The 26,773-nt window shown below is 43.6% G+C and overlaps 1 protein-coding gene across 1 annotated transcript; it reads left to right on the top strand.

Moving 5' to 3' along the window:
• The first annotated feature begins 3,787 nt into the window (after positions 1 to 3,787).
• Positions 3,788 to 26,070, top strand: LOC143856797 (adenine phosphoribosyltransferase 5-like). Its single transcript, XM_077367082.1, has 7 exons — positions 3,788 to 4,231; positions 4,320 to 4,430; positions 7,268 to 7,360; positions 18,768 to 18,917; positions 20,090 to 20,148; positions 22,231 to 22,299; positions 25,801 to 26,070. Exons 1-6 carry the CDS (start codon positions 4,147 to 4,149, stop codon positions 22,282 to 22,284), a joined length of 552 nt encoding a protein of 183 aa, XP_077223197.1. The 5' UTR covers positions 3,788 to 4,146; the 3' UTR covers positions 22,285 to 22,299; positions 25,801 to 26,070.
• Positions 26,071 to 26,773: the final 703 nt, after the last annotated feature.

Below are 26,773 nucleotides of genomic sequence, written 5' to 3'. Positions count from 1 at the left end.
CGATTAACTTCTTTGTAATTTATCAAAGTTGAGTGAAATCCTAAATTTAACATGGTATCAGAGCCTACGATTCTGGCCTGACCTTAACAAATGCTTCCGTTCTCCGGCTGATGGCTGATCTAGCCATCTGCCCGGTAACCATCTATTCCCTCTGCTGCAAATCCAACCCATGTTTCAGTATCTCTCTTTGACCTACTCACAAACAGCTTGTGGGCATTTGGCACCCATCTCTTTCTGTGCACACCTTGCCTTTTTTATTCATTTTGATATTTACACCCCTCTTTCTACACATGGTCCAATTTCTTCATATGACTTTGACGTTTACCAATAATTGTTTCCTTAAGCCGTTTAGTTGCCGTTCCTTTTTTTACCTCATTTTTTCTTCTAATTCTTCATTCTCCAAACTATTTCAGTTGAGGTGCTTTAGTCCATTGAGGTATATGCCTCGGACCCTTGGGGTACGTGCCTGAAATAGTAGCTACTCTACTCAGTTGAGGTACTTCAGTCCATTGAGGTGTATTATCGGACCCTTGGAGTGCGTGCCTGAGAGGGTTTCTTGCCCATAGAGGAATTTCGCCAATTTTGGCATTGGTACGGTCCATAGTGACCCATTTTATGTAGACTCGTCCATTCAGGCCTTGAGTCACATCTAGCCCATTGTGGCTTCCTTTCGGCAACCAGCTTTGGCGTACATTTGGCAAGAAGCATCAATCAAGACCTTCTTCATCCGCGTGCGTGGTGTGCATTACACAAGAAGATTTGGCACTATGCCCACTAAATGTGTTGGGGACATTTTATTGTAATCAATTTGGGAATTTTTATTGTAAGCAAACGTATATTGATTTTCAATCTATATACGTTTGAGGGGGCGTGTTAAGATTTGTCAGATCTAATATGGGAAAGTCTAACCATTGGATAATCTTGGAGGTAGATTAGGCAAGTTGGTTAGTTTGGGTAATCTAGATAGATTAGGCAACTAGATTGAGTTGGAATAATATCTTTCCATAGTTATCTAGATTTGATTAGATTTGATTCTATGTTTATCATGTAGGTGCTCTATATAAGCACTAACCTACTCTTTGTAATTCATCCAAGAATTAGTGAAAATCTCCAAAATTCTTCACTACCCGAGCAATCCAAAGGGTGAAACTTTTTGTCTAAAATCCATTTATTTGTTGATGCCCAATACAAAAATAGATAAGCTTTCCTTGCTCTATTCTCCTTTATTCCGTCTTAATAAGATTGAATCAAAATACCACCTCTTGGGGTGGAAAATAAATTCTCCCTTTAACTCTGTTTTGTAACAATTTCGCCCACTCGTTCATTCTTTTCTCATGGATATTCCAAACCTGTTTGGACATCGGAAAAGTTGGGCACTTTTCTTCGGGCAATGATATTTTCCCCCTTTAACAGATATCGTTAGGATATACAGAGTGGTGGAGGAGCTACCTTTAACTCCAAAAGGCCTAAAAATTAACGATCTCTGTTGTGTGTGTGTGTGTTAGGGGGGGGGCCCTTTTCTTTTCCTTTTTCCCTATATATATATATATATATATATAGGAAATGAACTCAACAAACCCTATACAAAATTAAGGAAACGAAATATGAGCCCTAGTGGTCCTAGTGGACGTCCACCTCAGGTGACATGTAAGATCTGGAAACAAGATTTTGTAGATTTTCGTGATTCTTGAACCTTTTCAACTTCCTGCAATGGTAAAAAGTGAAAAAGAGGGACGATATGTGGGACCCACAAAAAGGCAAAGTGAATCAGGAGGAATTTCCGCTCACTTTCCCAGACGCATACGACAGTAGCATTTCTCTTCAGTTTGAGAGCGCAGGGATAAAAAGGTAGGTCCACTGTATGTGGGGCCCACAGAAAGGCAGGGCGAATCAGGAGGCATTTCCGTTCAGACGCTCATGACAGTAACATTTCTTTAGATTTTATATGATGTGCAGGCGTGTGGCCATATAAACCCATATTTTTCAAAATTACGTTACACACGGATGATCCGAACCGTCCATTTGGGCCACAACAACGTAAATAGGAGGTTCCCCAAAAGTCATTTCCATAGCATGATCCTAAACCTCCGATCTATAGAGGGACTGCACATTGTGGAGACTTATATAGATTAGAGGGCTAGGATCATCCCGTGGAAAGGTTTTTTTGGGGCACCTCCTATTTATACAAATGGACGGTTTGGATCATCCTATGGTGTGGGCCATACTGTACCTTTTGAAAAATATGGATTCATACGGCCATCCATCTCTACTGTTTGAGGATTAAAAAGGGCGGGTCCCACCGAATAAAGAAGGGGCAACATCCACTATTTAGGGACTGATATTTGCTATATTTCGATAGAGGTATTACCTTCTTTTGTTTTACAACTTTTTTATGTTGGGGACCGACATCCACACCATAGCTTTGTGTGGTGGAAATGGAGAATTTATATGATGAGTGGGGGTACAATTAAGTAAAGGTGGTACGATTGTAGTACCACCATCGATATTTGATCCAACAGCTGCTTCTTAAAAAGAGAGCTGCTGTTGGATCAAACGTCAAGGATGGGATGTTTGCATTATAACTTTTTGATATTAGGGACTGACACGGGCACTTTGACTTTGGAGTATGGAAATGATACATTTGAAGGATATTCATCTGTAAAAAGTAGTCATAGATACACTAGAGTGGGGTGGAGTGAGGAAGAAAGGGGTATCACTTACCCACTCAAAACTTATCCATTGAGAGTGAGGCCAAGGTTAGTAGGTTGGATCATGGTAGGTCCATGCCCTAACTAATCATTTTCCTTAATGACTTTGGGTCCATGATGGTGGGTCTTTGACCTATGTTTGGCTAAAAAATATGAAAGAAATAAGAAGTGGAATTGAATCCTCAAGAGGGATTCAATCTTGCTTGGTGTGAATTTTTTAAATAAAATTAGAGCCTGGATTTGGAAAAATTAGTTTTGAATACAAGATGAATTGATCTGCCAGCTCATGTTGAGTGAGACAGAGAGGGCAAAGAGAGTGAAGGAAGCTGCTAGATCTATGAATTCTCAATTACTTATTTCCACAGCATATTTGGAAATTTGATTTTTTCCACTGTCGGTCACTAATTTGGAAATTCAAGAATTTGATCCGGATCCAAATAACAACACAAAAAGGGCTACAAATGTGAGATATCCAAATCCAAATCCAAAATTTCTCAGCATCCAAACATGCCCTTATTTATTTTAGATCTTCCATTATGTTTACAAGGAAATAGACGGCTACGATCAATAGATCGGTATGACTTTTGGGTGACCACCGTGACCATATCTATTACGTTTTACCTTTTGAATTTCAGGTGCCACGTAAGATCTGGAAACAAGATTTTCTAGATTTACCTGATTCTTTACCCACCTCGCCTTCCTGCAGTACGAAAAGGTTAAAAAGAGGGACATTCTGTGGGGCCCACAGGAAAGCAGGGCGAATCAGGAGGCATTTCCGCTCACTTTTCCCTGTCAGACGCATATGACAGTAACATTTCTCACTCTACGAAACAGTGGGTGGGGCCCATAGAAATAACAGGGCGAATCAGGAGGCATTTCCACTCACTTTTCCCGACCCTATATAAAAAGGGTATGGGTCCCACCAAATATCCCGACTACCTAACCTGGAAAGGAACAGACAAAACAAGAAACAGTCCAAATGACCAAAAAGCCCTTCTATGGTCTTTTCACTCATGTTTACAAAGGGGTATTTGGTGTTATTTTACACGTTTAAAAAGTGTAGATAAAGAGATTTCTTCCTCTCTCACACGTTTTGCGAGGGAAAGAAAGATAAGAAAACCTAATAAGATCTCATAAAATCTCAGCGCATAAAACCCTAATTAGGTTATAAGACGAAGATAGAGGTAGAGATTTCTCCGTCTGTTACACGTTTTGGGAGGGAAAGAGAAAGAGAACCAAAAAAGGGGAAAAACCTCATAAAATCTCATCCGCAAGAACCCTAATTAGGTTTAGTATCTATTACAAGAGATTTTATTATGAGAGCTTGTAAGATTTTCTCTCTAAGCATCGATTCGTATTTAGAACGGTGGAAGAGTATAAAACAGACGATCGAGATTTCTTCTCGAATGAAAAAAAAATCCCTGGAAAAAAAAGGAGAATGTTTGCAGGAGAGGAAAAAGATGATCCGCGTTTGGAGGAAATCTCTTCGGCAATTCGAACAGTTTCGAATTTCAAGAAACCAGGTTTTTTTTTTTTTCGATTCTGAAAATCTCTGTTTTTTTTTTCTTTTTTTCAATGTTTGGTTTATCTGTTTTTTTGGTTTTGGATTAGGGCTAATGTTTCAAGACATAACGACTCTTTTACTTCATCCAAAGGCCTTCAAAGGTGCTGTTGATATGTTTATAGAACGTTACAGAGACATGGATATCTCTGTTGTTGCTGGTATATATTCCGTTCACTAATTCCCCTTTCTCATTGCTGTTTTTCTTCTTCTTCTTCTTGTTCTTTTTTTTTTGTACTTGCTTTCTCTGTGATGGCATTTGCTAAGATTGAATAGTTTGAGGTGGGTTTCAACCATGATTTTGAATTTTGGTTTCGGCATAAATTTCGGACCTAGCCGAACCTGAAAATTTTGGCCGAAATCAGGCAAAACGATAAAAACATTATTTTATTCGATACCAAAATTCAGCCGAAATTTTGGTAAAATATTAATTTTTTTTTTAATAAAAAAAACAGGTTTTTGGGTGAAAATTCAGGGGAAAAAAAACGCGAAATAAAATACTATTTCGGGTTTTTGTGATTTTGGTGTCGATCTAGACTGAAATCTCCAAAATTTTGGATTTCTGTCAAAATTTAAAGCCAAAGGCTTTGATACCATGTTAACTTACCAACTTCTCCAAGAGCTTAAGCTATTGGAGAAAGGCATTATTTATCTTTTATACTTTAACACTCCCCCGCATGTGTGGCCCACTTGGCAAACACGTGGCACATGTGGGGTCCCACTTTGGGCCGACCATCGCATGTGGATTTTTGCTATCTGGGAGGTTTGAACTGGAGACCTTTGGCTCTGATACCATATTAACTTACCAACTTCTCCAAAAGCTTAACCTATTGGAGAAAGGCATTATTTATCTTTTAATAATTTAACATTCCCCCTCACGTGTGGCCCCACTTTCTAGGGTTGGCCTGCACGTCTGTGGCCCCACTTTTGGGTTTAGCCATTGCATGTGGATTTTGCTATCAAGGAGGTTTGAACTTTGAACTCGGGCATTTGCTGTCATATCATGTAAAACTACCAGTTACTCCAAAAGCTTAAGCTTTTGGAGAAGTTGGTAAGTTAATAGAAATCTTTAAAAGTGGAAAGATTGGTAATTTTTAAAATTTAAGTGGAAATCTTTAACATTTCTGTGGAAATTTTGTAAATAAGAGTGAGAAACAAATTTACAAAATTTCGGTGAAATCCTGTATTTTTCCTATTCAATGTATTTTCGGTATCGGTCCAACCCGACACTGAAATTTCAGATTTCGGCTGAATTTTAACATTGTGGTTGGAACACATTCATTTTCTGTTTGTGAGTAGCACATCCATTTTGTGTAATATTATTCATTCCATGGATTTTGTTCAATTATTGTTGTAAAATTTAGTTATTTATAGAATATCAATTCCAAATGGACATAGTTCAATTCAGAGAAGCAGGATTCGTACCTGGAGTTGGGGATTCGCGAATCCCCGAATCGCAAATCCGAACCGTGATTCTATTCGAATCCCCGATTCTGGGGAACCCCGATTCCCAGGCGATTCCCTGCGAATCCCCCTCGAATCCCAACTCCCCAACGACTCTCAGCGATTCCCCGGCGAATCCCCGACGAATCCCCGTCGAATCTCTGGCAAACCCACGATTCCCGCTTCCCACCATCCCAGGAGCCTTCGATTCCCGCTTTCGAATCCCGAATCGAATCCCGCTTTCGATTCCCGCCTTGGCAACCTTGGTTCAATTCTGCATTGAGAATAATTCTGGGCACCTAGAAGATTCTAATTCAGTTTCCACATTCTTGAACCATGGTTTGAACTTCGGAATGAGTTCAAGAATGATGTGTGGGTTGATTTTGGGGTCGTAGATGTAGATGGATTTTGAATTTGATGAACAGAGAGAAAGAAAATGTAACTTAGGTGTCGACTGTCCTGTCAGCTATTTATACTGTTATTCTTTTGCATTTCTAATTCTTAATGAACGCTGTTGAGAGGGAATCATTGTGTTTCCTTTTGTTTTCAGTGTATCATCCATAACAGTTTTTGAATCCCCTGTAGTTCTAGAGGAGGTTGCTTTCCTGACATCAAGTTTATTATTTGGTTGGGAAGTTTCAGATTTTGTTGATTTCAATTGTCGCTAGGACTTTGCAAACATTTTAGAAACTTATCAAGCCAATCACTGACTTGGTGGAGTTTTTCATTGTCTTAATTGATTCAATGAAAAACTCCCATATTCTCCCTCTTATTTAATTGATTCAATGAAAAACTCCCATATTCTCCCTCTTATTTATTAAATTCAAACAAGTTTATGATTTTAATTTCTTGCTTCACTTGTCAAAATCAATGGAAAACTTGGTCAGTCGACTTCCATTTTTGAGCCCTAGTTTTACAATATTTTGTAATGATCTTAATGTGTTTTCTTTATAGTTATAAAACAAAAGGTATATAAAATCACGAGATATAGACATGGTTTCGTGTGTCGAGTTTCGACACTGAGACGAGGTGTCTGACATGGCAACCCCTACAAATCTAGAAATGGTGACATGCCCATACACGTACATATGTATAAAATTACTAATTACTATCATAATTTGCAACGTTATAAATACGATATTCATTTAAAAACTAATAAATCATAGGATTTATCTACCATAATTTAAAACAAACATGATATAATTGAAATGGCTTTTTGGCAGATTTTTTCTTATTCATTTAATTCATCTGAGCTGGCTGTTCTCACATGGAAAAGCCAGCAGCGAAATGGCTTTCCATGAAATTGGCTAGCAAATCCGTCATAATTAATGGTGATAATATTTTTGAGTAATTGTTGTGATTTGAGTGTTTTTTGGTATCATATCATTTGTTGGCTATCGTGTATTTAGAAGTTATAATATTTTTAATGAAATATTGTTTTCTCAAAAATAAATGATTGGTAACTCCAAATTATCTATTGTTTAATTCATAATTCTTGTTTGGTTATTTCTTACTGTGCAAATTTTAGAAGATTCTTATCTTAACTTGATTTCAGGAATTGAAGCTAGAGGATTCATATTTGGTCCTTCAATTGCATTAGCTATTGGTGCAAAATTTGTTCCTCTATGTAAACCTAATAAATTGCCAGGTGTGTGCTGTCTTGTTTCTTTAAATTGATTAGTGTTTTAATCTTTTGTTATTTCTTCAACATTTAGAAATTCATAAGCTCCAGTTTCTGTTTATGCATTTGTTGATTAGTTTGACTTCATTAACATAACACGTCCTTTTATAGAATTTGTTTAACATTTTCTAGATTGAGGTATGATTGTATACTCTCTCCCGTGCATCTCTCTCTCTCTCTCTCATATTGATTGAGGCATAATTGTTGGGGTGACAGTGAGTGCCTTACTCATTAGGATCACTAAATAACATCAGATAGTGTGGTGTTTATGGTGAAAAGGCATTTGATCTTTGGTTGCTCTTCAAGAGTGTTCTTCCCATCGTGGATCTCATCCAAGTAATATAGCTTTAGTTCTTTGTTTTTCCCAGCATGGATCCTAAGAGCTTCTCTAAACCTCAAAACTCTATATTCCATTATATATTTGTCTTAAAAAGGGTTTACTAACTCTTGAACATGGAAATCAAGTTGTTGAATGACTTCAGATAAAATTTTAATCGAACAAGCAGTGATTTTAGCTGTCATTAATATCTATTAAATAATGGAAATATGATTCCAATATTTTGAAACTTTGAAAATTTGAAGTTCATTTGATTCATTTTCAGTCTCACACACTATTCCCCATAATATTTTCAGTGACGTTTTTATGTTATTTTTGTTCAAAGTAGAAAATTGAATAGAAACTCGTCGAGTCTTAAAGTACTAATTTCCTCTAAGAAAAATTAACTCATGATCACTGTTAGGCCAAAAATCGGTAACAGATACGGCAGTGACGTCAGAGCTGAGCTGGAGGACCCGAGGAGCCAAAGTGAAGGAGTTGAGCCCTGCACAGGAGCAAACGAGGTCAGAAGACCAACCTGGAGTCGTTACTCCGGACAGGCCCTTCGACACTCAAGTCAGTACGAGCAGGAGTGCAGAGCGAGTTTTTAAGAGTGGTAGGTTGAGAAGTTATTACCCTCTGGTTTGAGATCTGAAAACCCTTTTATAGAGGGAAACCTGGGGTGGTTGGATTACCTACCCCAGGACAGTTGTCGGCCTGTTATAGGTTTGAGTTTACCTACTCTGAGGTAATTACCATAATACCCCTGGGCTGACGCTGGATTTGTGGTGGCCATCCTGGGGCCACGTGTCGACAGCTAATAGGCTGCTGTTTTTCATACCCCATCAGTTGCCCCCCAGTTCTCCAAGTCATTGTAGTGATTTGGGGAAGTGTGGTGAGTTATGTTCCTGAACCGAGGGAGTCTGTCCGGCGAAGCCGTTTGTCCGGCCCGAGGAATCAGTCCACAAATTTCGTCTGTCCGGGCTGGAAATCAGTCCGGAAATTTTGTCTGTCCGGCCTGGGAATTAGTCCGGAAATTTCGTCTATCTGGGCTGGAAATCAGTCCGGAAATTTTGTCTGTCCGGGCTGGAAATCAGTCCGGAAATTTTGTCTGTCCGGCCTGGGAATCAGTCCGGAAATTCCGTCTGTCCGGCCAGGAAATTTTGTTTGTCCGGCCAGGAAATCAGTTCGGAAATCCTGTTCGGTAAAGCCGGACAGATTTTTGTCGCGTAGCGGATGCGCCATATTCTGTCCGGCTTGGGCCGGACAGATTTTCCCGACGGGCACATATTCTGTCCTGCGCCACATTATGTCTGGCTTGGGCCGGACAGATCTTCTTGACGGGCACAATCGCTTTAGAAGTTAATCTGTACACGAGCACCTTACGGATGTCCCTTAGCCCCTTGGAGATACGCGCGTATTTGCTTACGCCCTTGCCTCGAAGTGTGTGTCCGTCATTAATGAAAGACTCGTGGCACCATACAAGGGCCTTCGAAGTGCGTGCCCTTCATTAAATGCGAACCGCCTTAGCCAAGGCTTATAAAAGGAGGTTTTCACCCTTCATTTCTCACTTTTCACTTTTTACTTTCGCCCTTCTCCTTTATGCTTTTTTGCTCTGCCTGTTCGGCTCGTGTGGCTCGTGGTTGCGACCGTCTGCGGATTGGGAGCTTTCTGTTCGGACCGGTAATCTTCTTGAGCGCGTCTTTTATTCGTTTCTTTTCCTGCGTTCATGTCCTGTAGTAGCTCTAGCTCTGAGTCCGGTTCAAGGAAGTCCTCTTCCAGTAGCTCAGGGTCTAGTTCGTCAGGGAGGACCCAAAATAATCCGACCAGGATTCCCGTGCCAAATATGGCAAGTCCCGATGTTAGTGTAGAAGTCGTAGATAGTGAGGACGAGGTGATTTTGGATATGAACACCACTCCACCCCTGACGGATAGTTATCTCCGAGCAAAGGCGAGTGTTGGTAGTGACGTCGCCGAGACGTCCACAACATTCCTCCCGGGCCGGACCGTTGAGGTCTTTGCAAGGGCCCGGATGGACGCCAATCCCCAGTACAACATCCAGGCTCGTTACGAGGAGAACATCCTCGATAAGTCCAGGCTGTGAGACATTAGGGATAGGTACATTATTCCCCTAAGGTTCGGGCTGAGGGCCGCTATAAAGGGAGATAGAGCTTGCAACGAAAGCTCCGACGTCTGTATATACGACGAGTCGTTAAGGGCCGGGCTCAGGTTCCCTCTGCACCCATTCTTCATCGCGGTCCTTCAATAGTACGGGCTGGCTCAGGCTCAGGTTGCGCCGAACTCGTGGAGGACGCTGACTGGGTTCATATACCTCGTCCAGGGCCGGCTTCAGAGAAGTTTGTCTGTGCCGTTGTTCCGCGCGTGTGCGCACTTGAAGAGGCATAAGGACAGGGGTTGGATTTACATTAGCCAGCGCCCGGAGGTGAAAATGATGACTGGCATTCCCTCTTCCATACACCTATGGAAGAACAGGTTCTTCTACGTCGAGGACAGGGAGTCCACCGAGCCCTGGCCGGTTCCTCTAAAATGGGACACCCCAGATACAATTGCGATGAGCCGCAAGCCGCTCCTTGAGGGCGAGGATATGAGAACGTTCGCCCTAGTCCGTGAGGAGCTGGACCGTGAGGGCCTCATTCATTGTGCGGAATTCTCTGGGGAAGAGGTTCTGGTCGGGCTTGGCCTTAGTACTGCGACCCCGTCACGTATGTGGTTAGTCTTGCTTAACTATTTTTCCTCCTTTTTGCTTCTGACCGGTTTGTTCATTCATGTTGACTTTCAGAGATGTAGAAACAATCAAAGATAGAGAGAGTGAGGCAAGGAGCATTTGGAAGGGCCCAGCAGAGCCAGAAAAGGAAAGCCGCCGAGATTTCGAGTCCTGCTCCGACCCGGGACACGCCGCCCCCCAAAGGCAAGACTACAGTGAAGCTGGTGGGCGCCTACGGCCGAGGAGCAGGGTCTTCAAAGTCGGGTGGAACATCCTCTGGAGCCCGTCCTCCCCCGGCGAGGTCTGGAGATAATGTTTTTCGGCCCAATTGGGCCGTTCAGAAAAGCGACTCCGGCCTTGGTGAGAGCCGGGTAGCTGTGGAGATCGTCACCAAGGGTCTCCTCAGCAAGGACAAGCTCCAGGTTCTAAACAAACCTCCAGCTACGGCCGACGAGGCCATATTCTCTTCACTTTACCAGGTAAGATGGCCCGTGTGTGCTTGTTTTTGTTTGTTTTGCCTCCTTTTTTTTTTAACACTTGCTTGCCTTCAGATCGGATTATACTACAACGATTTTCGGGAGAAGAGCAAGAAGTTCTCCGAGGCAATAACTAAGTCCGAGGAGGAGAGCGGCCAGTTGATGAAGGAAGCAGAGGAGCTCCAAAGGTCCATCAGAGAGAGGGACGCGGAGAATCAGCGGCTCAAAGATGAGTTGGCTGCCCAGAAGCAGATGGCCGCCGAGGCCCTCAACGCACAGAGGGAAAGAGCCCGGGAGAGACAGATAGCGGCCGTCGAGGAGGCCGTACAGAAGAAAGAGGATGAACTCATCAATTTGTCCAGCGAATCCTACAAGGTGGGATTCTTTGATTGCCTTGATCAGGTCAAGGAATCCAACCCGGCCGTGACCTTGACGGGCCTAGTTCTCCCTGATCCATTGGCGCCTGACGACGACGAGCAGGGCACTGTAGCTGCCGCAGAGGTCCCGGAGGCTCATCCATCACGGGGTGGTAGCCACGGGGTGTCTTGAGCTCCTTTCCCTTCTTTTTTTGTAATGGTCCTTGGAGACCCAACTTTTGTAATAGCTTTTTGAGGCCTCATTTTTTGTAATGGCCCTCCGAGGCCCTACTTCATGATTGGAAATTACATCTTGCTATTCATTGTCCATTCTCCACTTGTCTGCCTCTGGCTAATACTGTTTGACTCTAACACTGTGGGCCAAGAATGCTCCGGGTAGACGTTCGAGGTGAACTAACCAACGAGTACCCAAGTTTTAGTGAACTGGGTTTCCAAGACGGTTTGGTTTTTCTGTCCGGGCCCGTTCCTGACCAGGAGTGCGCTCCCGGTCTTGGCGGAGACGAGCCGTGGCGAACCAAGCAGCGAGTACCCTAGTTTTAGCGAACTGGGTTTCCAAGTGGCTTTGGTTTTGCTGTCCGGGCTTGTTCCAGACCAGGAGTGCGCTCCCGGTCTTTGCGGAGACGAGCCGTGGCGAACCAAGCAACGAGTACCTAGTTTTAGTGAACTGGGTTTCAAAGTAGCTTTGGTTTTTGCTGTCCGGGCTTGTTCCGGACCAGGAGTGCGCTTCCGGTCTTTGCGGAGACGAGCCGTGGCGAACCAAGCAGCGAGTACCCTAGTTTTAGTGAACTGGGTTTCCAAGTAGCTTTGGTTTTTGCTGTCCGGGCTTGTTCCGGACCAGGTGTGCACTCCCGGTCTTTGCGGAGACGAGCCGTGGCGAACCAAGCAGCGAGTACCCTAGTTTTAGCGAACTGGGTTTCCAAGTGGCTTTGGTTTTTGCTGTCCGGGCTTGTTCTGGACCAGGAGTGCGCTCCCGGTCTTTGCGGAGATGAGCCGTGGCGAACCAAGCAGCAAGTACCCTAGTTTTAGGAAACTGGGTTTCAAAGTAGCTTTGCTTTTGCTGTCCGGGCTTGTTCCGGACTAGGAGTGCGCTCCCGGTCTTTGCGGAGACGAGCCGTGGCGAACCAAGCAGCGAGTACCCTAGTTTTAGTGAACTGGGTTTCCAAGTAGTGCGAGGAGATTTGCAAAAGAGTTTCTATCATTCACATTCAATATATATTTACAAAGTCACTTTCACGCCGGGTGGCCTACTACTGATAGTATTTTCGGAGGTTCTTTGAGTTCCCGGCATGGGGTAATAAGTGCTCCTCCAGCTTATAACTCGCCGGGCAAATAACCTCTTTCACTTGGTACGACCCCTCCCAGGTCGGGGAGAGTTTTCCGACCTTCTTCGGTTGGGAGATAGCAGCTTTCCTTAGGACTAGATCCCCTGCTCGGAATTCTCTGGGGCGTATCTTCGAATCATGATAGTTAGACACTTTCTGCTTGTAGGCGGCGATCCTGATTCGGGACTCTTCCCGGACTTCCTCCAGTAAGTCGAGATTTGCACGGAGCCCATCTCCATTGAGTTGCTCATTGAAGTTGGTGACTCTAGGAGACGGGGTGCCCACATCGACGGGTATTACGGCCTCCGTCCCAAAGGACAGGTTGAATGGTGACTCCCCCGTTGATGTGCGCGGGGTGGTACGATACGCCCACAGGACATGATAAAGTTCATCTGCCCACAGGATTCTGTTCGTTACTTCTGTCTGCCCATTTGTCTGAGGGTGCACCACTGAAGTAAATCTCTGTTCGATCTTCAAGTCAGAGCAGAATTTTCGGAAGTTCCGGCAGTCGAATTGTCTCCTGTTGTCTGTTATCAAGACGCGGGGGATCCCGAACCTGCAAACAACCGACTTCCAAAAGAAGTTCTGCACGTTTTGCTCTGTGATCTGGGCTAGAGGTTCGGCCTCCACCCACTTGGTGAAATAGTCAATGGCCACTACTACGAACGCGCGTCTTCCAGAGGCTGGTGGGAAGGGGCCCAAGATGTCCATCCCCCATACTGCGAAGGGGAGTGGGCTGATGATCGGGGCCATGGATACAGCAGGTTGGTGGATGGTGGGAGAGAATTTTTGGCATCTCTCGCACCTTCTGACCAGATTCAGTGCGTCCTGCCTTAAGGTTGGCCAGTATAGGCCTCTCAGCAGCACTTTGATTGCCAGGGCCTTGCCTCCTAAGTGTTCCCCACAAATCCCTTCGTGTGTCTCTTGCAAAGCGTATGCAGCGTTGCTTGGCCGGAGGCACTTTAGGTATGGGAGGGTGTACGACATTTTGTACAGGCTCTCACCATCGAGGGAAAATCGGGTTGCTCTCTGTGTTACTTTGCGGGCTTCCTTCTTGGCTTCGGGAAGTTTTCCACTACGCAGGTATTCAATAATTTCGTCCATCCAGCAGGACTCGTGCTCCACCTGCATCACTTCAGTGGCCTCATTTTCGATACTGGAGATCTGTAGAAACTCCATACATAAACTCCCGAGAGTGATGTATCCGGATGCGGCCAGCTTAGACAGCACATTTGCTTTTGTGTTTTCTGTTATGGGGATTCTGATGACCTCAAATTTTTTGAACTTGCTGGCTAAATGGCGGACCTTGGAGAGGTATTTGATCATACGTTCGTCGCGGGCCTCGTAGACCCCTTGAATCTGGTTTGCAACCAGCTGGGAGTCACAATATGCTTTAAGCCTTTGGGCGCTGGTCTGGACTGCGAGATTCATTCCGGCGAGGAGGGCTTCATACTCTGCCTCATTGTTGGACGTGCGGAATCCGAACCTTAGGGTGTAATCTAAAGTGAAGTTGTCAGGCCCGGTGAGAATCAAACCGGCTCCACAGCCACCCTTGTTCGAAGATCCGTCCACGTACACTACCTAGAGCGGTTCGGTGGTTGATGGATCCTGTTCTGCTGGTACGGGGACGATTTCTGCTTCAGTCCCGTCTTCTGTTCGCTCCTCAGTTGTGGTTTCCTTCTCCACAACCGGGGTTTGGACAATTTCAGGTTCAGTGCTCTGCTGGGGGATGGTGCATTCAGCCACGAAATCTGTCAGCACTTGAGCCTTTATCGCTGGTCTAAGCATGTACTGGATATCGAATTTGCTCAGCTCCACGGCCCATTTCACGAGTCGTCCTGAGGTGTCCGGCTTATGGAGAACTTGCCTGAGCGGCTGGTCGGTCAGGACCTTTATTGTGTGGGCTTGAAAATACGGCCTCAATTTCCTTGCTGCCATGATCAGGGCGTAGGCCAATTTCTCGACCCGCTGGTACCTGATTTCGGCATCATGCAAGACCTTGCTGACATAGTAGACCGATTTTTGTTGGCTGTGCTCTTCACGAACTAGGACGACTGCTAGAGCCATGGGGCTCACGGACAGGTACATGAGCAGCTCTTCCCCCGGTTCCGGCTTTGTCAACAACGGTGGAGAGGACAGGTACTGCTTCAACTCTTCGAATGCGGTCTGACATTCAGCTGTCCAGGGTGCAGTCTTGATTCCTTTAACGGCGTTGAAGAAAGGCAAACATCTCTCTGCGGACTTTGAGATGAAGCGTCCCAGTGCGGCCACCAAACCCGTTAGCCGCTGCACTTCTCTGATGGTTTTTGGCGGAGTGAGCCCCACCACGGCCTTGATCTTCTCTGGATTGGCCTCTATCCCTCTTCGGCTTACCATAAACCCCAAGAACTTTCCCGAGCTGACGCCGAAAGTGCACTTGGTGGGGTTAAGTTTCATGTTATGCTCTCTTAGAACCTGAAATGTTTCTTTCAAGTCGGACACGTGATCTTGTGCACTTCGGCTTTTGACCAGCATATCATCTACGTAGACTTCCATGTTACGGCCGATCTGATTCTGGAAGAGCTTATTCACGAGCTTCTGATACGTGGCCCCGGCATTTTTTAGGCCGAAGGGCATGACACGGTAACAGTACGTCCCCTGATTCGTTACAAAGGAAGTCTTCGGTATATCTGACTCATACATTCTGATCTGGTTGTATCTGGAGAAGGCGTCCATGAAACTCAGTAATTCGCGACCTGTGGTGGCATCAATGAGCTGATCGATTTTTGGGAGCGGATAGCTGTCCTTGTGACAGGCTTTGTTCAGATCAGTGAAATCAACGCAGGTCCTCCACTTTCCATTTGTCTTCTTCACCAGGACCACGTTTGCCAGCCAGTACGGGTATTGGATTTCTTGAATGAAGTCAACCTTTAAGAGCCTCTCTACTTCTTCTTTTATCGCCTGCCGCCTTTCGAGGGCGAAATGTCTTCTTTTCTGTTTCACCGGCCTGCAGGTTGGGTCAACACCAAGTCTGTGCGTGCTAACCTCCGGGTCTATGCTGGGCATGTCAACGGGAGCCCATGCAAAGACGTCTGCATTGCCTTGAAAAACTGGGTGAGGCTTTGTCGGGTGCTGCTGCCTAGAGAGGAGCCGATCTGAACGACTTTCTCATTATCGCCTTTGCACAGAGGGATGGAGATGAGGTCTTCGGCGGGCTGAGTCCCCTGGGCTTCGTCCCTCAGATCGAGTAGCTCAATCGGCAGCGATTCCACCGCATTTTTGCCCTTGAGTGCCATGGCATAGCACTCCCTGGACTGTGGTTGGTCTCCTCTGACTTCTCCTACGCCGTTTGGCGTTATGAACTTCATCTTCTGGTGATATGCTGAAGCCACGACGCGGATCAAGTTCTGGCCGGGTCGTCCCAAGATATCGTTATAGACCGAAGTGGCTCTCACTGCCAGGAAATTGACCATCGCGAAGGCCTGACAGGGCGGCTCACCGACGAGGACTGGGAGTTCAATCTGTCCTGCCACTTTCACGACCTTCCCTGAGAAACCGAACAGATCGGAGTTTGCCGGCCTCAAACGGTCGTCTCTGATCATCATTCTCTAGTAAAGGATATCGGCCGAACTCCCGTTGTCGACAAGGATTTTCTTCAGCTCCTAGTTTGCGACGAGCATTGTCAGGACCAGGGCGTCGTCGTGAGGCAGTATCAAGTTGTCGAGATCCGCATCTGAAAATGAGATCTCATTCTCCGTCTTCATCTTTTTGCTGCATGTGTGCACGACGTTGACTTGGCGTGCGTATGCTTTTCGAGCAGCAGATGATGTGCCCCCAGCGGCCGGTCTGCCCATAATCGTGCTGATGACCCCCCTTGGCTGGGATCGGTGTGCGTCTGGTTGTGAACTGGATGGCAGAGGAGATTGATCCCGGGCAGGGACTGGCTGTGACCGTCGAGAGCTCCAGCCCTGGGGACTCTTCTCTCTGCGCTCTCTTCTGTGGCCGTCACTTATGACATACTTTTTCAAGTATCCCCGGCCAATCAGCAGCTCGATTTCTTCCTTGAGCTGCCAGCACTCGTCTGTGTCGTGACTGTGGTCCCTGAGGAACCGACAGTACTTCGACTTGTCTCTCTTATTTCCCTTGGAGATCATTCTGGTCGGCCACCTTACGAACTCTTCTCCTCTGATTGCGGCCATTATGTGTCTTCGGGATGTGTTGAGAGGGGTAAAGTTTTCTTCCCTCCTCTGGGGGACTTCTCTCTTCTGGGGGCCTTATCGTCCCTACGTTGCTTGGTAGGGTTCTTGTCCTCAGAGGTTCTCCTCCGATTTGAGTCCAGGGCTGCCAGCGTCTCTTCTACTGCTATATATTCCTCAGCTCCGGCCATCAGATCTGCCAGTGAGTGTGGATTTTGGCGAGCCACTGAGCGGTTTGATCCTTGAGTACCAGTCCCGGGCCGCACCAGTCAGTGTGGTTGGGAATGCTCTGCAGAGGAAGCCATCGGACGCGCCGTGGAGGAGCATCATCGTTCTGAACGTCTCCAAATGGTCCACAGGGTCAGTGGTCCCGTCATATTGCGGGACGGTTGGCATTTTAAACCCTGTGGGTGCCGGGGTGTTCATAACATCGTCGGTGAACGGCGTTCTGCTTGAGAACGCCCGCGCAGCAGGCCGGCTCTGATCTTTTGCCAGCTCTTCTATACGGTGGTTCATTTCTTCTATCCTTCGAAGCATCGGATCAGCTCTACGGTCTGGTCGGTCCAACGACCTGTTTCTCTCCACTGGCGGGCTCGCCGCAGAGCCGGACTGACTTTCCGGACTCCTTCGACGAGGCCTGGATTTTTCTTGCGGCGCGCAGTCTTCCTAGGCTCGGTGCTTTCGCGCAGAGCGGGACTGCTACCTCCGGCGGTGGTGAGGCTCTGTATGGGCATGCCTTGAGTGGTGAGTCCGGTCTTCACCGTGGCGTGTTGACTCTCCCCTGTGGGCGTTCGACCTTTCCTGTACGGGTCGTGGAGCTTCCGGAGGATGTTGGGGAGGCGCTTGGAGTAGTTGTTGGTATTGACCGACAAGAGCCGTCATCTGTTGAAAGAGAGCTTGAACTTGATCCGGAGTGGGTGTGGGATTGAGGTGTTCCGAATGAGCCGGGCTCTGTTCTGCTGTGGCAGAAGTAGCCACCACCTGTGAGGCGATTCGTTCACTCCGGGTCCTGCGAGGTAGCACGGCTCAGGTAGTCCGTGCGGTTGGTACCCGAGCATTCCTCCGTCCTGCCATTTGTAAGGGGATTTGAATAGCTTTTAGTTAGGGTCCCACGGATGGCGCCAATCTGTTAGGACAAAAATCGGTAACAGATACGGCAGTGACGTTAGAGCTGAGCTGGAGGAGCCGAAGTGAAGGAGTTGAGCCCTGCACAAGAGCAAACGAGGTCAGAAGACCAACCCGAAGTCGTTACTCCGGATAGGTCCTTCGACACTCAAGTCAGTACGAGCAGGAGTGCAGAGCGAGTTTTTAAGAGTGGTAGGTTGAGAAGTTATTACCCTCTGGTTTGAGCTCTGAAAGCCCTTTTATAGAGGGAAACCTGGGGTGGTTGGATTACCTACCCCAGGACAGGTGTCGGCCTGTTATAGGTTTGAGTTTACCTACTCTGAGGTAATTACCATAATACCCCTGGGCTGACGCTTGATTTGTGGTGGCCATCCTGGGGCCACGTGTCGACAGCTAATAGGCTGCTGTTTTTCATATCCCATCAATCACTGTCTTCTTTTGTCAACTTGCTTTATTAGACTTACTTATAGTTATGAGAATCTTTTACTTCTGCTTGTGAAGAGTTTACTGCTTGCTAAAAATTTGGAATTTCGAAGCTTAAACTTTTTTTCTCTTTTTGGAAACAAATAAGAAATTTCAGGGATAGTCAAATTAGGAAAATCACTAAACTCAGTGTCTGATATTTCATTATTGTTTCTTTTTAATTGATGGGCATAATTTGGGTCTACCTAGATGTGAATGACTGAAATTTCTAGAATGGGGGTTTTCTCCATATTTATGTTCTTTTTTTCTCGACTGTTTTTTATTGTTGAAATTTACGAGTCCTGAAACTCTAGAAGTTCTTATGGATTTATAGTACATGAATTTTACACCTTGTTCTATTAATATGTTTGCCCCTTTATATATTTGAATGTATAGGTAAGGTTATTTCTGAATCTTATGTGCTTGAATATGGAACCGATTGTTTGGAGCTGCATGTTGGGGCTGTTGAGCCGGGGGAGCGTGCGGTTGTCATTGATGATGTGGTTGCTACTGGTGGAACACTGTGTGCGGCAATAAGACTTCTAGGTAACCTCCTCTCCTCTTTTTTTTTGGTTTCTTTGGTGATTTCAAAAAGTAGGAACAGTGGTTTTCCTTCTTTTTTTCAATATAATGAAACAGATGGTTTGATTTTTGACTAAAACATTCTTTAAATGTTTGCGTAAAAGCTATCATTCAATAAAAAACAAAAAATGTTTGCATAAAAGCAAGCATTTGCTGAAAGCTTGTTGGTTTCTATTTTTCTAAATCTAACCGAAGGTGCTATGAATTTACTATCTACTAAGATCTTATGAGGGTCGTGAGATACAATCTTTTTGTTGGTTTCTATTCTTTAAATGTTTGCTAGAATTAGGCATTAATGATGTTCCTTTGGTCATTTTAAAAATGAATAACGGTGCATAACAGAGCAACCAACTCTGCAAATTCCATCACAGCGTAAACTCCCTCTAGCAGTTATTGTTACTGAACATTGCTTTGTTGTCAGAATGACACCAAAAGCCAATATTTTTAGAAAATAATTAATCATGGTCGTAGGATACATAACTAGATGGTACCGTCGGAGAGGGGACTACGTTTAGAAACTACAAAGATGGTGTTTTCTGTGATTACTCCTATCCCTTAAGGTGCCAAGGATTCTAATGACGCCAAGGTGACACTTCTTTGTGGGCTTTGTGTCTTCTTTAAAGAGCTCAGAAGGAAGTCATGGTGGAGGGAGACCCTTCTAATGTGATCACCTACGCCCTTCGTCGCAGCCTGGGCGTGTAAAGATCCATTAATGTGGGGGCACCAATATTTCCTTTCTTCATGTTCCGTGAAATGCTAATTAGATGGTCAGTTCTCTAGCTGGAGGGTGTACATAGAGAAGTTATGACAATGTCAGTCTCTAAACGTTTGCAATTTTTCCTCTTCCTTTCGATGTTTTTTGCTATTGTTCAAAAATGAAAAAAATTCATTAATCTCTAGTATATGATACTATGGTGAAAAGAATAAAAAACCGTATTGCCTTAAATGACTTTATAGTTCTTTGATGCACATATTTTGTAGAAGTTTCCTTTATTTAACTGTGTGATGACACCAGGATTGCTTGTCATGCCATCCTTGTTTTTTGTTTTATCTCATTTTGCATTTATTAATTTATTTATATAATCTCTACTCTCTTCCTGATACTTTGCATCCGATTGGGCTTTTCGTTTCCCCAGAACGCGAGGGAGCTGAAGTGGTCGAGTGTGCTTGTGTTATTGGCTTGCCTGAGCTTAAGGTATGCATGAACACTTGTAACAACTTTCACTCTCTCGTTACTTTCAATTTCTAGTGGAATGCCTTGAAGACCTTCCACTACGAAATTAACATTAGTTTCTTTTTCATGAGTTAAATATATTTATTTTTCTCCTCAGTTACTTTGTCTGCTTGCCTACATTCATTTAATGATTGATAGCAGGATCCTTCTAGAGAAGGAGACACTTCCACTTTGTGATATTTTGTTCTTGTTTCAGAATCATCTCTTCCCCCCTGCATTGTCTACCTCAACGATGATGCCATCAAGGCTCTTTTAACGCCACCCATTTTGTTCTGTGTAGTTTTTCTTGAGGATATACTACAACTACTGGTAGAAATCACTAACTCCTAAGTTCCCATGCTTGAAATAATATCATTCCCCAGCTCAAGGGAGAGTTGAATGGCTATAAGTCATTAATAGGGCAGCTCAAACCAGACATAAGCAAGGAAGCCATCCATAACGGTTTAACAGCATCGAACATCTAGTGACATGCGCTGATAAGCCAATACGTGCCACATTTCACATGTAATTTATACAAATATTTATATTTATATATTATGCATACACCGCATTTCACATGCAATTCATATAAAATTATAAATATAATTATGTAACTTATTGATATAGTATGCCACCAATACACTTACAGTTTTGGTTTCGGTATGCGTTTTTCTCGGGATGAAAATGGGAATATTTCGGTCGTTTTGGGTCGATTTGGTGGAAATTTAAAACCATGGTATAACATGTGAGTGATTTGTTATATATATGAGAAAACGGTTCCTACACATATGTGTAGATAAGTTATCTACACACTAGCTTAAAATACAGTGGGGGCCACATTATTTGGGTGATCCAAACCATTCATTTTTAAGGCCCTCACATAGATAGGGTGTCCACAAAAAATCAGATCCATAGGATCATCCTAACAATTCGAACTGTGGAGGCAAAAAATGGACTAATTTGTGAAGGTTTAAAGACATCCATTTTACCTCCACAAATCGTAGGGTTGGGATGATCCTATGGATCTGATTTTTTGTAGACACCCTATCTATGTGAGGGTCTTTAAAATGGATGGCTTGGATCACCCAAACAATGTGGGCCCCCACTGTATTTTAAGCTAGTGTGTAGAGAACTCTCTACACATATGTGTAGGAACCGTTTTCTCTCTCTCTCTCTCTCTCTCTCTCTCTCTCTATATATATATATATATATATATATATACATATATATATATATATATAGAGGAAATTGTTGGTGCGCTTAAGCTCACCAAACTTATGGTGCGCTTAAGCGCCCAATCACATGGGGGCCCACTTTGTTAGGATAATCCAAAGCATTCATTTGAAAGGCCTTATCATAGATAGGGTGTGTACCAAAAATCAGCTCCATAGGATCATCCTAACCCCTCCATTTGTGGAGGACAAAATGGACAGACAGTGTTTGTCCACAAATCTGCCCATTTTTGTCCTCCACAAATGGAGGGGTTAGGATGATCCTATGGAGCTGATTTTTGGTACACACCCTATCTATGATAAGGCCTTGCAAATGAATGGTTTGGATCACCACAGAAAATGTGGGACCCATGTGATTGGGGAGCTTAAGCGCGCCATAAGTTTGGTGCGCTTAAGCTCACCAACAGTTTCCTCATATATATATATATATATATATATATATATATATATATATATATATATTGTATTTTCTTCTCTTTCGTGTCTTACGATTATCATTTTAAAATATCCAAAAGTTGGTCAATTTTAAATATTTTATGACACTTTTTTTGTTAGTTTCTTCTCCAACCTTGTAGACTGATGCCTTAAATTCTCTAGGATTTAGGCCACTTTGTCATCATGTTAATTTTCATTCATTGAATTGATCTCTTTTAAGATCATGGGAGCCTGCATGGTGAGCTCATTGGTCAACATTTTGATCCTTTTCTAATTGCTTGAACTTATTTACCGCATATTTTCTCACACTAGATATATTTAGTTCAATTTGAAGTTGTGAACCATCAATAGTGCTTTATTAATTTGTGCAATTTCTTAATGATTACTTGTTTTGCAGGGATGTACGCTGAGTGGGAAGCCTGTGTATATCCTCGTCGAACCCAATTATTAGAATATATATAGGCAGGTAAACATCATTATTATCTCTTGAATCCACCACATATCATTGTGAATTCCCAATATTAGAATCTGTAGGCAGGTAAACATCATTGTTATCTCTTGAATCCTGGTTTGGTATCAGAGCTGCATATATAATTATCTTTCTTTCATTCAAAATAATAATAATAATAATAATTGTTATTATTATTATTATTATCTTTCTTTTCTGTCTTACATCAATTTGGTATAAGAGTTACATTTATTAAGATCTTTCCTTACCTTTCCTGCATCACCATTACAACGAAACACCATTGGTTCGCACCTGCAAACACTTGGTGAAATATAAACATTTCTTTCTTGGGATTCCCAGTGGAACTCCACAATTTGACTATTAATGGGACAATACAGTACACGGTTCATGAGACAGTGAAATCAGCTTATTCCTCTTCCTTTTTTTTCTCTATTTGCGAAATTCTTACTGTTATTGTTAAATCAAATTGTTTCAACAAGAGAAATTACAAAGAACAAGGATTCTAAATTCTAAGCGTCCTGTTGAGAAAATCCGTGGGGCAAAAACATATTTGATCGTGCACAAATTAAACAGAAAAATAAAAGTAACCACAAGCCACAAGATGAACACCAATATTTTACGTGGTTCGGCCAAGCCTATGTCCACGGACAAGAAACACGATCTTCCACTATGAGAAAAACAAAATACAAGGATTACAATGGATTAATCACAAACCCACAAACCCGCAATCCTTTCCTTGCTTCTCAACCCAAGACCATACAAGAGAGTAACCCAAGAGAAAACGCTAGAGGAACCCAAGAAAAGATCCAAGAAGAAACCTCGAGGAAGAAGCCTAGTTCTCTCTCTCTCTCTCTCTCTCTAGCCACCCTTCTTATGTAGCCGACACACACAAGAAGAAACCCAAGCCCAAAAAACACACTTTCCGTAACCATCAAGAGTCACACAAATTGGGCTTTTATACTTACGCTTGGCAAAAACCCAAAAAACCAAATTTTCGTATTCGGTTTCTGCCTTCCCACCTTAAGCAGTGGGATATAAGGCAACTTTCCCAACAATCTCCACCTTTGGCTTATTTCCCAGCCACCTGAAGAATTTCCGTTGATGTCACCACCGGTCAGCTATTACCACAAACCACCATTGGCCTTTCGAAGTACCAGCTACACACCCTCGAATCATCATTGGTTCTGACTCCTCACGATTCGATCAACACGGCCAATGCACGTGTGTAGCTGCCAACCCGTTGACTCACCTAGTCAACCTTAGAGAGGGATTTCTACTATCCATCCTCCCCAACGCAAATACTGTCATCCTCTCACCATCGTTTGCAACCTTGAAACTCGTCTATGCACCAACTGCTAAAGAAACCCGATGCCACCCGTCTCTGCACCATGAATCTAGAATCCACTCATCATGAGGAGAAGTGTGATTACCTGAGGAGACTGTGAGAATGTCTCCAACCTCTTCGCTCTGTTCATCCATTACAACCACCACCGTATTTGTAGCACCATTGTTCACCTGGTCAGCTCACTTTGAACAATCCCGCTTGATGTAGCCATATTCCTTGCAATGGTAACATTGCACGACCTTTCCACTGACTCTAGATCTCGACCTGCCTCCTGATCCCCTGTCAGATGACCTTCCTCTTTGATTCCCACCATGAACAACCAATCCATGCTCTTTATTTCCACCAAGAACATGTTTCTTCCACATCTCATTCGATAAGAGCGACGCCGTGACTTCCTCTAACTTTATTCTATCCTTACCATACAACAAAGTCGTCACTAAGTTGTCATACGAATTAGGAAGTGAAGTAAGAAGTAATAGGACCTTATCTTTTTCCTTCAACTTTTCATCAACCTTGTGAAGCTGATCCACAAGCCCGTTGAACACCGTGATGTGTTCCAGAAGATTCTTGCCTTCCTACATCTTCAGCCCGTAAAATTGCCGCTTCAGATACAACCAGTTATCCAAGTTTTTTGACATGAAAGCTTTTCCAACTTCTCCCATAATTTAGGCGCATTATATTCTTCCATAACGTTAAACATAACGCTATCTGCCAGACATAGCCGAATCGTGATGTCCGCCTTCGACTCAATGTCTTTCCATTCGGCATCTGTCATCTTCTCTGGCTTTCCATCCTTTCCCTGCAACACTATAGCCAATCCTTGTTGAACTAGGATGCCCTTCACCCTCATCTGCCATAGGGTGAAACTGTCGTTTCTGTCAAATCTGTCGATGTTGAACTGTGTAGAACTTGATTTTACTGCCATCTCAGATTACTTCGCAGTTCTCGGTGTATCGCTCCACCTCGAACAAGAAACAATCTTTCTACTCCCAAAGATAGCTCTAATTGCTATCCAACCACAACACCCACTATCACTCCACCCGGCTTCGATGATCACTCCAACTACAGCTCTGATACCACTTGTTGAGAAAATCCGCCGGGCAAAAACTGATTTGATTGTGCACAAATTGAACGGAAAAAATAAAAGTAACCACAAGCCACAAGATGAACACCAAGATTTTACGTGGTTCGGCCAAGCCTACGTCCACGGGCAAGAAACACGATCTTCCACTATGAGAAAAACAAAGTACAAGGATTACAATGGATTAATCACAAACCCGCAACCCTTTCCTTGCTTCTCAAACCAAGACCATACAAGAGAGTAACCCAAGAGAAAGCCCAAGAAAAGACCCAAGAAACCCTGAGGAAGAAACCCAGTTCTCTTCTTCTTTTCCCTTTCTCTCTCTCTCTCTTGCCTTCTCTCTCTAGCCACCCTCCTTAGGCAGCCGACACACACAAGCTCAAAAAACACACTTGCCGTAACCATCAAGAGTCACACAAATTGGGCTTTTATACTTAGGTTTGGCTAAAGCCCAAAAAACCAATTTTCCGTATTCGGTTTCTGCCTTACCACCTTAAGCGGTGGGAAATAAGGCAACTTTCCCGACACGTATGAGGGGCATGAATCCCAATATAAACATCGGAGACACTAGTCCAAATTAAGTAGCTTACACATCTGAAGGTATGGAGGATTTAAACAATTGTAAGCATGGTTCTATCTGGAATCTCCTCAAAATCATCAATAACCCTACAAGAGCACAATGAAGCTATCCAAGAACACAATGAAGGACCTTTGTGACTAATAGCTAATCACACGTAATGGACCTTCAAAAGAGTAATGCATGCCTAGTCACTCCATAATCACTAAATGGTTAAACTTAAATCATAGTTTTTTTTTTAATGGTAGAATTAAATCATAGTTAAACACTATGCCCACAGATTTGCGATTGTTCCTTTACCTACGGCTGCGATTCATCTTTACCAGAACGACATTGATGGATATGTTGACTAAAAATAGACATTGTGTTGCTAAAGAAGAGAGGGGAATGTGCAAAATGTTGTGTGACAGGAATAGCAAGTGTTTTTGCTAGTATTTTGGAGTGCATGTGAGGTTTGATCTTTTTCTTACAATCTCGAGCTTTTAATTTTCCCAGGAAATAATGTTTGCTAGAGGATAGCTTCTGACACGTATCAAGAGGGACCAAGCAGGTGATATACTATTGTGGAATGAACCTGATCCAAGAACTGTGAAATAGTAGTCATTTTGGCTAAAGAAATTTTCTACCAGCTTTTGATGTTCTAGCTCAGAGTCTTGTAAGCAAACTGGATCATGTCTCTTTCCAACAAATTATACGAACCTTCTTTTGCACTCTGTTCTGTTTAACTTTTTCAAGGAAAGTATAGCCAAAAAAAGGATTTATACATGTCTTGTGGTGTTACTTTGAAATTTGAATGCTTTGTGCTTCTTTGATTACTCATTCTGTGGAGGAATCCCCAACTAAGCAAACACACAAAAATCCAACAAGGCTAGGCATTTTGAAGAGCAAGCAGATATCGTGTGAAGAACGAAAACGAAATTTGTGCCACGGTTTGCAGGTGGCAATTTTGCTTGGTTATTGGTCCATTGATCTCTAGGCCATCACAGGATGTCCCAGTGGGTCAAGGTCCACACTGAACAGAGATCTCATTCATAGGATCGAGGGTTTAAAAAAATCAACTGCTTGAAGACAACGTGTACTTATTGCAGTTGTGGTTGTTGCCTCTCTTTGCTTGTGGTTAGAAAAAGCAAACTTGATAAAGACCTTGCCTGTTTGATCAAGATACAATACTCTTGATTTACTATCTGTTTGCTGCCTGCACAATCAGAGCGAGTTGAACCACGCTAGTAAAATTCTCTGATTACCCAAATGAAGTTCAATGAAGCAAAGAAAAAACTCTCACTGCATTTTTTTTTATTTGAAAACATAGGTTAACTCTTATGAAGACATTAGAGATCTTGTAATGATAGATGCAAGGGCGCTCTTTATGCAAGGGCCGGAGAAGGGCCCTTGAATAGATCCACGTCATTTTAAAAGTTGGTTGAGCTACTGAATTAGGTTGCACTGAATTAGGATGATAATAACTCTT

The sequence above is a fragment of the Tasmannia lanceolata genome, unplaced genomic scaffold (genome assembly GCF_043159265.1).
Source record: "Tasmannia lanceolata isolate RefF3 unplaced genomic scaffold, GAP_Taslan_0.1 ptg000023l, whole genome shotgun sequence".
Classification (NCBI taxonomy): Eukaryota; Viridiplantae; Streptophyta; class Magnoliopsida; order Canellales; family Winteraceae; genus Tasmannia; species Tasmannia lanceolata.
Note: the sequence above shows the minus strand (reverse complement) of the source record. Positions and strands in the feature narration are given on the sequence as shown.